The sequence below is a fragment of the Sinocyclocheilus grahami genome, unplaced genomic scaffold (genome assembly GCF_001515645.1).
Source record: "Sinocyclocheilus grahami isolate Dianchi unplaced genomic scaffold, SAMN03320097.WGS_v1.1 scaffold102.1, whole genome shotgun sequence".
NCBI lineage: Eukaryota > Metazoa > Chordata > Actinopteri > Cypriniformes > Cyprinidae > Sinocyclocheilus > Sinocyclocheilus grahami.
This window is the reverse complement of record NW_015505281.1, coordinates 363830-375213: the sequence shown is the minus strand read 5'-3', so window position 1 is coordinate 375213 and position 11384 is coordinate 363830. Positions and strand designations below refer to the sequence as shown.

General features: G+C 39.2%; 1 protein-coding gene across 2 annotated transcripts in view; it reads left to right on the top strand.

Moving 5' to 3' along the window:
- The first annotated feature begins 2038 nt into the window (after positions 1 to 2038).
- Positions 2039 to 11384, top strand: part of LOC107588304 (protocadherin beta-11-like) — a 23998-nt gene continuing 14652 nt past the window's right edge. The window contains exon 1 of one of the 2 annotated variants that reach the window (XM_016276346.1): positions 2039 to 4258. In XM_016276346.1, coding sequence (XP_016131832.1) covers positions 2171 to 4258 — 2088 coding nt within the window. In that variant the 5' untranslated portion in view covers positions 2039 to 2170. The remainder of the gene's footprint in view (positions 4259 to 11384) is intronic. The other variant, XM_016276345.1, reaches the window with a different exon arrangement.

The following is an 11384-nucleotide window of genomic DNA, read 5'->3' as shown; positions in this document are numbered from 1 at the left end:
GTGTCAAAAACACGACTGGCACAGACAAATAACGTTAATTAAATCTTACCTGAAGTCACAGTGAGGTTCCAAAAGCCAGATGCCATATATGCTTGCAGAAGCTGGTAAAAATAAGAACACACCACTATATTTTCTAATTAATTTCATAGCCAAAGTAATCCATATGAATTGCGTGGTTTCCTCCAAGTGCCCTGAAGAGACACAATCGGCGACCGCTCTTTATAATACTGTTTTAATTTAGACTTATATTCACATTCAAGAGACATTTGCATGCACATCAGCTCTGAGGCATATCTGGAACCATTCTAAAGACAGAGAGTGTTTTCTAACACATACGAACCAATCAGAGCCGTTCAATGGCTCTGGAACTAATCAGGATTAGTCAGTATGTTGTTTGAATTTAAACAAGTAAACACACGTTTTTTTATTTTGTTTTGTTTTGTTTTTTTTCATATATGATGTTGAACTCCTTGTGGGAATTTCAGAAATATATATTAGAAAATAAAGGCATCAAGCTTGAACAAATTTATAATCACCTAGCTTATTACAATTAATGTATCATGTAATGAACAACAGCCTAATCAACCAAAGTAGCATAACCTTTTAAGTAAAACTGAACAACATATTATACAACATATTTTAAATATCGCAATACTTAATAATAGTTGACAAACGTTTGTACATTGTAAATGTTAAAAATGTTTTTCCAAATATTGTACTTTTCCAAATATTACAATTATAAATACATAAATATTTAAAATATAACCATGTGTAGACCTACTGCAATATAAAGTACATTAAAATCATTTTGTTATGTTCTTACACAAAGTAGACATTAAATATACTTTAAGTAAGGGTAACATAAGTATGTTTTCTGTAAATACACTAAAAAGTCACTATAAGTATGATTGTGTTTAGTATATCCCTTAAAAGTGTAACTAAAAATGTATTTATTAACAGTATTTCTACTATACTTTTTAGAAATATACTAATAGTGTGCTTGTGTTTAGCATATTCCTTAAAAGTGTAACTAAGCATATATTTATTACCAAAGTATTTCTAGTATACTTTTTATAAATACATTAAAAGTATGCTTCTGTTTAGCATATTTCTTAGAAGTATAACTAAGCATATATTTAATACAAAAGTACTTCTAGTATACTTTTTAGAAATATATTAAAATGCAATTCAATATATTTATATTGCACTTCAAATAAGCATGTTGGGAATACAAATGTATTATAAACATACTACTTGAATTTCAAGTATATTTTGAATACATTTAATACTACGTCTTTTTCACCTGGGTAGTGTTAATTAATTAATTGATTTATTTATTTTTGATTGCTACAAGGCTTTGACAATCAGATCTGTCTTCACAATATTGTGTCTGGGTCTGTTTTGGAGATCACACTCCACTTATTTTTATTCTTTCAAATGTAAGCCATCTGCTAGCTTAGACACTAGAATCACATATGACTGGCTTGATCTTACACATTCCATTATTTTGATTAAATAAGATGTTTTAGTGTAATGTACAGGGCTAGATGCACAATGCACCTAAAATCTTGTTAAATGCTATAGTATAGAGTAAATGGTGTTATTGGTTGGTGTTTATTCTGTAATTGGTAAACTCTGGTTGGATTCACTTTCTGTAATTCTGCATTGGTAATTTGATTTCATGTCTCCATTCCTGCACTGAGATAATCACAATTAAAAAAGATTTTTTGATGCACCAACTACTCGCTATTGAGTTTCTTATCAGCAATGACAACCAACAGAACCAGAAATAAAGGTACAAAAGCTATCACTGGGGCGTCAGGTATTACTATCAACCATTTATGTACAAATGTGTACTTTTTGAGAAGGCACCACCCCAGGGGCATCTTTGTACCTTTATTTCAGAGAGTGTAGCTCACTTTTTTTCTTCTTTTATGCTGGACAGTCCAGCTCTGCTGTTGTGCTGCTCATTGACTGTGAGAGGTGCTGTTGCCCAGGGAGACGACAGTGAGCAAAGCAAAACAACTGCGTATAGAAGGCATTGCGTCAAACGGCATAGAGAAAAGACGTCGAGCTGTTGTTTGTAAATTACAAGGGCTTGGTTTGGAATCTTCTTAACAATACTGAAGAGAGTTTTTCAAACGCTCGAATATTTGAAAACTGGACGTGTATGACTGAATTTTGCTTGGATTACTACATTTGCAGGATGCAGGATAACAAAGGACTCCAGTTTAGGCGGTGTGTAAAATGGCAAGCAGGATTCTCCATTTTCCTTTTATTCGTGCTGAACACCGTGACCGGGCAGATTCGTTATTCGATTCCAGAGGAAATGAGACCAGGATTGTTTGTCGGAGATGTGGCGAAGGATCTCGGTTTGGATGTAAAAAGGTTGGTTTCTGGCCGTGCGCGTCTCGTTATTGATGATAGTAGACAATATATCGAGCTGAACCGCAACAAAGGACATTTGGTGGTAAAAGAGAGAATAGACAGAGAGCAGCTCTGCGGACAGAAATCTCCGTGTAGTTTCGGTCTTGAGATTTTGCTTGAAACCCCTCTGGAATTTTTCTCGATTACCATCGAGATTCAAGACATCAATGATCATGCGCCCGTTTTTTCTAAGAAAGAAATAATTCTCGAAATAGGCGAGTCCACACCTGTAGGCACTATTTTCTTGTTAGACACAGCGACTGATCCAGATGTTGGTTTGAATTCTCTTCAGAGCTACAGTCTGAAGCCTACTGATAATTTTGCTTTAAAGCAACACAGTCGCTCAGACGGCAGTAAATATGCAGAGATGGTGTTGCAGTCAGTGCTGGACAGAGAGAAACAGAGCGCGCATTCACTTATTTTAACGGCTATTGACGGTGGAGACCCACCGCGCTCTGGAACTGTTAAAATAGTCATTACTGTCCTTGATGCCAATGATAATGCACCCATTTTTACGGAAACATTGTATAAATCAACTGTTGCTGAGAACGCAGTAAAAGGTACGTTGATAACTAAAGTAAGTGCATCTGATGCAGACGAAGGTTACAATGGCAATGTCACGTATTCATTTACTCATATGGGAGAGGACGCGGCGCACCTCTTCCAAATCAATGCAGCCACTGGTGACGTAACACTCACTGGCAATTTAGACTATGAAACAGTTCAACAATATGAACTTAATTTGCAGGCTAAAGACCCATGGGGTCTAACCGGTGCGAGTAAATTAGTAGTGGATGTTGTGGATGCTAATGACAACAGCCCGTTTATAACAATGACATCTTTCTCGGGTAAAATACAAGAGGATTCTCCGCCCGGCACAGTTGTAGCTTTAATAAGCATCCAGGATTTAGATTCCGGTAAAAATGGACAGGTCCGCCTAGGCTTAGAACAAAGTACTCCATTTACAATTAAACCATCACCGCGCAAATACTACACTTTGGTCACCGATGCACCACTAGACCGAGAAAAAGCTTCCAGTTTTAACCTAACGTTAGTTGCGTCAGACGAGGGCAGCCCCTCATTATTCAGTAAAAGGACTATTTCTCTAGATATTACTGATATCAATGACAATGCGCCAGCCTTTAGTCAGCGTGAATATAAAACATATATATTTGAGAATAACTCTCCCGGCGTTTCTCTGCTGACTCTTCAAGCAACAGACCCTGATTCAGGGCAAAACGCGCGTATCGCATATTATCTGGTAGATACAGATGTAAATGGTTCACCCATCTCAACATACTTCTCTATTAACGCAGACAATGGAATTATCCATGCGGTGCGATCATTTGATTACGAACAGATGAAAGCGTTTAAAATACATGTGAGAGCGCAAGATGGAGGGTCTCCACCTCTCGGTTCAAATGCTACAGTTCTCATTAACGTTCAAGACCAGAATGACAACGCGCCTCAGGTTCTGTATCCGGTCCAGTCAGGTGCTTCTGTGGTGGCTGAAATAGTGCCTCGGTCTGCAGATGTCGGTTATCTGGTGACTAAAGTGGTGGCTGTTGATGTGGACTCTGGACAGAATGCCTGGCTCTCATATAAACTGCAGAAAGCCACAGACAGGGCGCTGTTTGAAGTGGGCGTACAGAATGGAGAAATAAGAACTGTGCGCCAAGTGACAGATAAAGATGCTGTGAAACAAAGACTCACTGTTGTAGTGGAGGACAACGGGCAGCCCTCTCGATCAGCTACAGTCAATGTTAACGTGGCGGTGGCGGACAGCTTCCCTGAAGTGCTCTCGGAGTTCACTGACTTTACGCACGACAAGGAATATAACAATAACCTGACTTTTTATCTGGTCCTGGCCTTGGCCGCAGTCTCATTTCTTTTCATAACATGTTTGGTCGTCATAGTATCTGTTAAAATCTACAGGTGGAGGCAATCTCAACTGTATTACAAGTCCAATCTTCCAGTTATTCCGTATTATCCACCGCGTTACGCGGACACTGTTGGCACAGGAACTCTGCAGCACGCCTATAATTATGAGGTTTACAGAACGACCGATTCCAGAAGGAGTGACTGTAAGTTTGTCAGACCTGCAAGTCAGAACGTGTTAATGGTGGATCCTAATTTTACACTGACAGTGCAGCGCGCGCCCAGCGATAAAAATATGCTGGATGAATTAGATTCGCCGGTAGAGGTAAGATAGTATTTGTATTTGTATTATTATTATTATTATTATTATTATTATTATTATTATTATTATTATTGTTAACCTGACTTTTTATCTGGTCCTGGCCTTGGCCGCAGTCTCATTTCTTTTCATAACATGTTTGGTCGTCATAGTATCTGTTAAAATCTACAGGTGGAGGCAATCTCAACTGTATTACAAGTCCAATCTTCCAGTTATTCCGTATTATCCACCGCGTTACGCGGACACTGTTGGCACAGGAACTCTGCAGCACGCCTATAATTATGAGGTTTACAGAACGACCGATTCCAGAAGGAGTGACTGTAAGTTTGTCAGACCTGCAAGTCAGAACGTGTTAATGGTGGATCCTAATTGTACACTGACAGTGCAGCGCGCGCCCAGCGATAAAAATATGCTGGATGAATTAGATTCGCCGGTAGAGGTAAGATAGTATTTGTATTATTATTATTATTATTATTATTGTTGTTGTTGTTGTTGTTGTTATTATTGTTGTTGTGTACTCAGTTAATGTAATATGGTAATGTGGTAAACTTTGACGATAAAAATATGCTGGATGAATTAGATTCGCCGGTAGAGGTAAGATAGTATTATTATTATTATTATTATTATTATTATTGTTGTTGTTGTTGTTGTTGTTGTTGTTGTTGTTGTTATTGTTGTTGTGTACTCAGTTAATGTAATATGGTAATGTGGTAAACTTTGAAACTTTGGACCTGTGCAACATTTTACACATGTTTGTGCGGAGTTTGCATATATTGCAGCACCTCCTCAGTGGACAGCGCTGCTGTCGATTTACATTATTTTTTTTCTTCTTTTTCTTTAAATGTATGCGTTCTGTTAATTAGGGCTGCACGATTATGACAAAAATCATAATTGTCAATTATTCCTTTGACATTGTAATTGCGATTATTAATTTACGATTAAATGAATGATGTTTAAACCTTTGCTTGAAGCAACTTCATGCCATATTTTTATATGAAAATAAACAAGCCGAAAACACTAACTGAAAACCGTTTATTGCTTTTCTATAGTATTAAGCCTCAAATGTCAACTATACATCGGATTGGTTTCTCTTTAAATAAAAAGGTAAAAATATGCATGGTGTTATAATGTTATACGAAAACTAAAATTAAAACAATGGAAAAACCCTTAAGATAACACGTAGAAAGAAAAAAAGCATCTTAAACATGCAGAATAACATAAGTGGACTTTGAACGATTAATTGTTGGTTTGAACGATTGTGCAGCCCTACTGTTAATGCTTATTTTGGACTCTAAGGGCCGCTGTTGGTCAGTGAAATACTTTATGTGCAGTAGGCTTGCCTCACAGTAAACCATGGCACCACCCCATCAGTGCGTGCTACGACGCAGCAGACTCATCTGTTTCATTCGTTACGAGTTGGTGAGAGGGTGACTGTCTTTTTGTTCCAAACGAATACAAGACGTTTTTGTAATCCTGTCTGGGAATATTCTTCTATCATACAGGAATATTAATGGTGAACTTGCTTGCTAATCAGTATGGCTGTTAAGGATTTTTATCGAAATGGATGCGCTCAATGGCGTGTTTTCTTCCAACCGCAGTGGCAAGTATTGTTTTTCATCTCGTGTTACATTTCTTTTGCCATCTCTCAAATCCGCTACTCCATCCCTGAAGAAATGACTAAAGGCTTGCTTATTGGTTATGTAGCACAGGATCTGGGGCTCGATATGAAAAGGCTTCGAATGGGTCGTGCGCGTATCGTTACCGGAGAAAGCACTCAGTACGCAGAGCTTAGAACAGACAAAGGGATTCTAGTCGTGAGTGAGAGAATAGACCGAGAACAGCTTTGCGGCGACATCACGCCATGCAGCTTCAGCTTCGAGATCATTCTCGAGAACCCAATTGAACTGCATCAGGTAACCGTTGAAATCATAGACATTAATGATAATTCTCCTGTATTCGAGAAAAGCAAAATTAATTTTGAAATAAGCGAATCTGCGACAACTGGTTCACGCTTTGCATTAGAGAGTGCATATGATGCTGATGTAGAATTGAATTCATTGCAAAATTATGTTCTCACAAGGAACAATTATTTCGTTTTAAAACAACATTCAAATCCCGACGGAAGTAGGTATGTCGAAATGGTCCTTGATAAAGCCTTAGATCGGGAGGAGCGTCCTAATCTATCTCTGAAGCTGATCGCTGTTGATGGCGGAAACCCGCAGAGATCTGGCTCGGTTAATATAGATGTTACAGTTTTAGATGCGAATGATAACGCACCTGAGTTTAACCAGACTATTTATAGGGCGTCTGTGATGGAAAATGCACCGAAGGGTACTTACATTACTACCGTTAATGCCACAGATGCAGATAGTGGGTCAAACGGACACATTACGTTTTCCTTCTCTGACCTGAAAGAACATTTGAGAGATATTTTTAGCATTGATGACAGCACTGGCTTGGTGTCTGTTTTAGGAAATATTGATTTTGAGAAAGAAAAACGTTTTGAAATTAGAGTTAAAGCGACAGACCAAGGAGGGTTGACTAGTACAAGTAAGCTTGTAATCGAAGTAGTGGATGTAAATGACAATGCGCCCGTAATCAACCTCATGTCTCTCTCGAGCCCTGTAGCAGAGGATGTGCCTCCAGGTACAACAATTGCAGTGGTTAATATAAAAGATTTTGATTCTGGGAGAAATGGACAGGTTGCGTGCTTTATTAATGAAAACCTTCCATTTAACATCAAATCATCCCTCTCTAACTATTATAATTTGATCACAGATGCTTTCCTTGACCGTGAAACTCACTCAGAATATAATATAACAGTGACCGCAAGTGATTCAGGTTCACCTGCACTTTCGAGCTCAACGACACTACTCCTTAAGGTTTCTGACATCAATGATAATGCACCAGTTTTCGATCGAGGTAGCTATTCAACACACCTTCTTGAAAATAACGAACCAGGTCTGTCCGTATGTAGTATAACTGCGAGAGATTTAGACTGGAATCAAAACGCCAGAGTGTCGTATTTTTTAGAAAATACTCAAATTGGTGGAGCGCCGATTTCCTCTTATGTGTCCATAAACTCAGAGAATGGTGTAATACATGCTGTTCGTTCATTTGATTATGAGCAAATTAAACAGCTTAGTTTCGCTGTAAAAGCACAGGACGGAGGAAATCCTCCTCTCAGCAGCAACGTGAGCGTGAAAATAATGATTCAGGACAAGAATGACAACGCGCCTCAGGTTCTGTATCCGGTCCAGTCAGGCGCTTCTGTAGTGGCTGAAATAGTGCCTCGTTCTGCAGATGTGGGTTATCTGGTGACTAAAGTGGTGGCTGTTGATGTGGACTCTGGACAGAATGCCTGGCTCTCATATAAACTGCAGAAAGCCACAGACAGGGCGCTGTTTGAAGTGGGCTTACAGAATGGAGAAATAAGAACTGTGCGCCAAGTGACAGATAAAGATGCTGTGAAACAAAGACTCACTGTTGTAGTGGAGGACAACGGGCAGCCCTCTCGATCAGCTACAGTCAATGTTAACGTGGCGGTGGCGGACAACTTCCCTGAGGCGCTCTCGGAGTTCACTGACTTTACGCACGACAAGGACTACAACGACAACCTGACTTTCTATCTGGTCTTGGCCTTGGCTGTAGTTTCGTTTCTCTTTATCGTGTCTATCATCGCCATACTGTCAGTCAAATGCTACAGATGGAGACGCGAGCGGATGTTTTACAAATCTGGAGCGAATCTTCCAGTTATTCCGTATTATCCGCCTCTTTACGCAGACGTAGGGGGCACAGGAACTTTACAGCACGTGTACAATTATGAGGTTTGCAGAACCACTGACTCCAGAAAGAGTGATCTGAAATACGACAGACCTTGCAGTGAAAGCATCATTAGTCTGGACAGCAGTAGAACACAGACACTCACGCATGCTCAGAGAGAAAAGCCAACCAATCAAGATTTCGATGATCAGGTGAGATTTATATATTGGTATCTGTTAGAGTTTTTTTTCTTCGTGTATGTGTGTACATATATGAAATTTATTTGTGGGACTATTGTTAAGTCCACCGTTGCTTGTGTGCTTTTCTGTAAACACGCTTTTTTTGGTACCAAGTAAGGTAATTCTCAGAAACGTGAAACTACACCCATTTTGTCGTTTTAGATTGCTATTGTACGATATATGAGTAATATATTAATTGTATAAAACCGTTGTGTAGAAAATGTCTTGATTCACTGACCATGGTGCTGAAATACTGTCAGTTGGATGTTCCTCCTTATGACAGTCTGTTTTTCTCCCTTAGAGAAGTATAGTTTTCTCATGTTGCTTACATTTTTACGCATTTTTTAATTAGTTTTAGTAAATGTTTTTATTTTTCCTATTTAAAAAAAATCCTATTTTTTAATTAGGCATGCATGACAATTTAAAGACTAACCAACCGCACAATTCTTAGAAGTTGATTGCAGTCCAAATGTATGTTAATTAATATATTTATAGTGTATATGTTCAATATATTATTATATAATGTATCTTGTTTTACTTTTAGAAATTTGTATATTTTATTTTAATTTGTCGCGAGTTGGGCAGCAGACGTCTGAAGTAATAATAACAAGAGGTATGTGTGTATTCATTTTCTGTAATTCATCAGACTGGACTCATAGTGCCGCTGTTGGTCAATATGTCAGTTTAGAGAGCAGATCTGCTGCAGTTCCACCCCCATCATCACCATATTATTAGAGAGAGACAGAAGCTGAGAGCACAGTCTGAGAAGAAGAAAGAAGGAAAATCCCAGAGATAATACATGTATTATAATTTTTTTTAGGATTTACAGACTTTTATTACTACTTTTCACTTTGGATATTTTCATGATTTCCTCCAGCCTTTTGGATTAAGTTGTTTCCTGCCTTAATCTTCTCTTCTATGGTCTTCAGCAAAATGTCGGACAGGACAATGGCGCGGCAAGTACTGCTGTTTATTTGGTTTCTCTCTCTCAGTTCGGCTCTCGGGCAGGTCAGTTACTCCATTCCTGAGGAAATGGTGAAAGGCTCTTTAGTCGGGAACATAGCGCAGGATTTGGGTTTAGATTTAAAGAGACTGAAATCGGGTAAAGCGCGTATTTATACTGGAGACAGCGCTGAATACATCGAGCTGAATAAAGAAAGAGGAGTCCTCCTTATCAAAGAGAGAATAGACCGAGAAACGCTATGCGGACAGACAACGCCTTGCGCGCTACATTTTCAGATTATTCTCGAAAATCCTATGCAATTGTACCGCATTACAGTTGAGGTCACAGATATAAATGACAATGCGCCGATGTTTAGTAAGAGTGAGATGAGATTTGAAATAAACGAAATGTCTTTAGCAGGAGCCAGATTTATATTGGAGCGTGCTATTGATCATGACGTCGGTGGAAATGGTCTGCAGAGTTATTCTTTAGAACCGACAGATAATTTTGTTTTGAAACTTCAGAATCTCCCCAACGGAAATAAAGCCGTCGAAATGGTTCTCCAAACGCCCTTAGATCGAGAGAAAAAAGATCATATCTCTTTACTTTTAACAGCATTCGACGGAGGCGAGCCCCAGATGTCCGGTACAATGAAGATACATATTAAAGTTTTAGATGCTAATGATAACGCCCCTGTGTGTTCACAATCCGTATACAAAACTATCATAACTGAAAATTCTCCAAAAGGCACAGTTTTAACTACAGTTGACGCTTCTGATGCTGACCAAGGTTCAAATGGTAGAATATCATTCTCTATTTCAAGCACTGTGGACAAAGCGACAGATATTTTTGAAATAGATCCTGATGCTGGTGTTGTAAAGCTTATTGGGGGCATAGATTACGAAATAAGTAAGTATTATCAAATTGATGTGCAGGCACGAGATGAAGGCGGTCATACGGATTCGTGTAAAATAATTGTTGACGTTATTGACACAAACGATAATAATCCCACTATTAATATTATTTCAAAATCAAGCCAGATATCAGAGGATTCCAAATCTGGCACTGTTTTAGCAATATTAAATATTCAAGACGTAGACTCGAATGAAAGCGGCAAAGTTAATTGTCACTTAAATGAAAATGTTCCATTCGTAATTCAATCTTCGCCCGATGGGTTCTACAGTTTAGTCACGGATAGTGATTTAGACCGAGAGCGCGAGTCTGAGTATAACATCAGTGTGACGTGCGCTGATGAGGGCGTGCCCTCTCTCTCCAGCAGCGTCACTCTCTCCTTACAGATATCAGATGTGAATGATAACGTGCCTGTCTTTGATAAGAGCTCATATGAGGCCTCTGTTCAAGAAAACAACACACCGGGTCTTTCCATATTCACAGTTAGAGCCAGAGACGCAGATTTTAACCAGAATGCCCGTGTGTCTTACATACTGGAGGACTCGTCGGTTAACGGAGTGCCCGTCTCCTCGTTAGTGTCCGTTAGTGCTGATAGTGGAGTCATACACGCTGTGCGATCTTTCGATTACGAGCAGATCAAAACTTTCCAGTTACGCGTAAAAGCGCAGGACGGAGGCTCTCCTCCTCTCAGCAGCAACGTGAGCGTGAAAATAATGATTCAGGACCAGAATGACAACGCGCCTCAGGTTCTGTATCCGGTCCAGTCAGGCGCTTCTGTGGTGGCTGAAATAGTGCCTCGTTCTGCAGATGTGGGTTATCTGGTGACTAAAGTGGTGGCTGTTGATGTGGACTCTGGACAGAATGCCTGGCTCTCATATAAACTGCAGAAAGCCACAGACAGGGC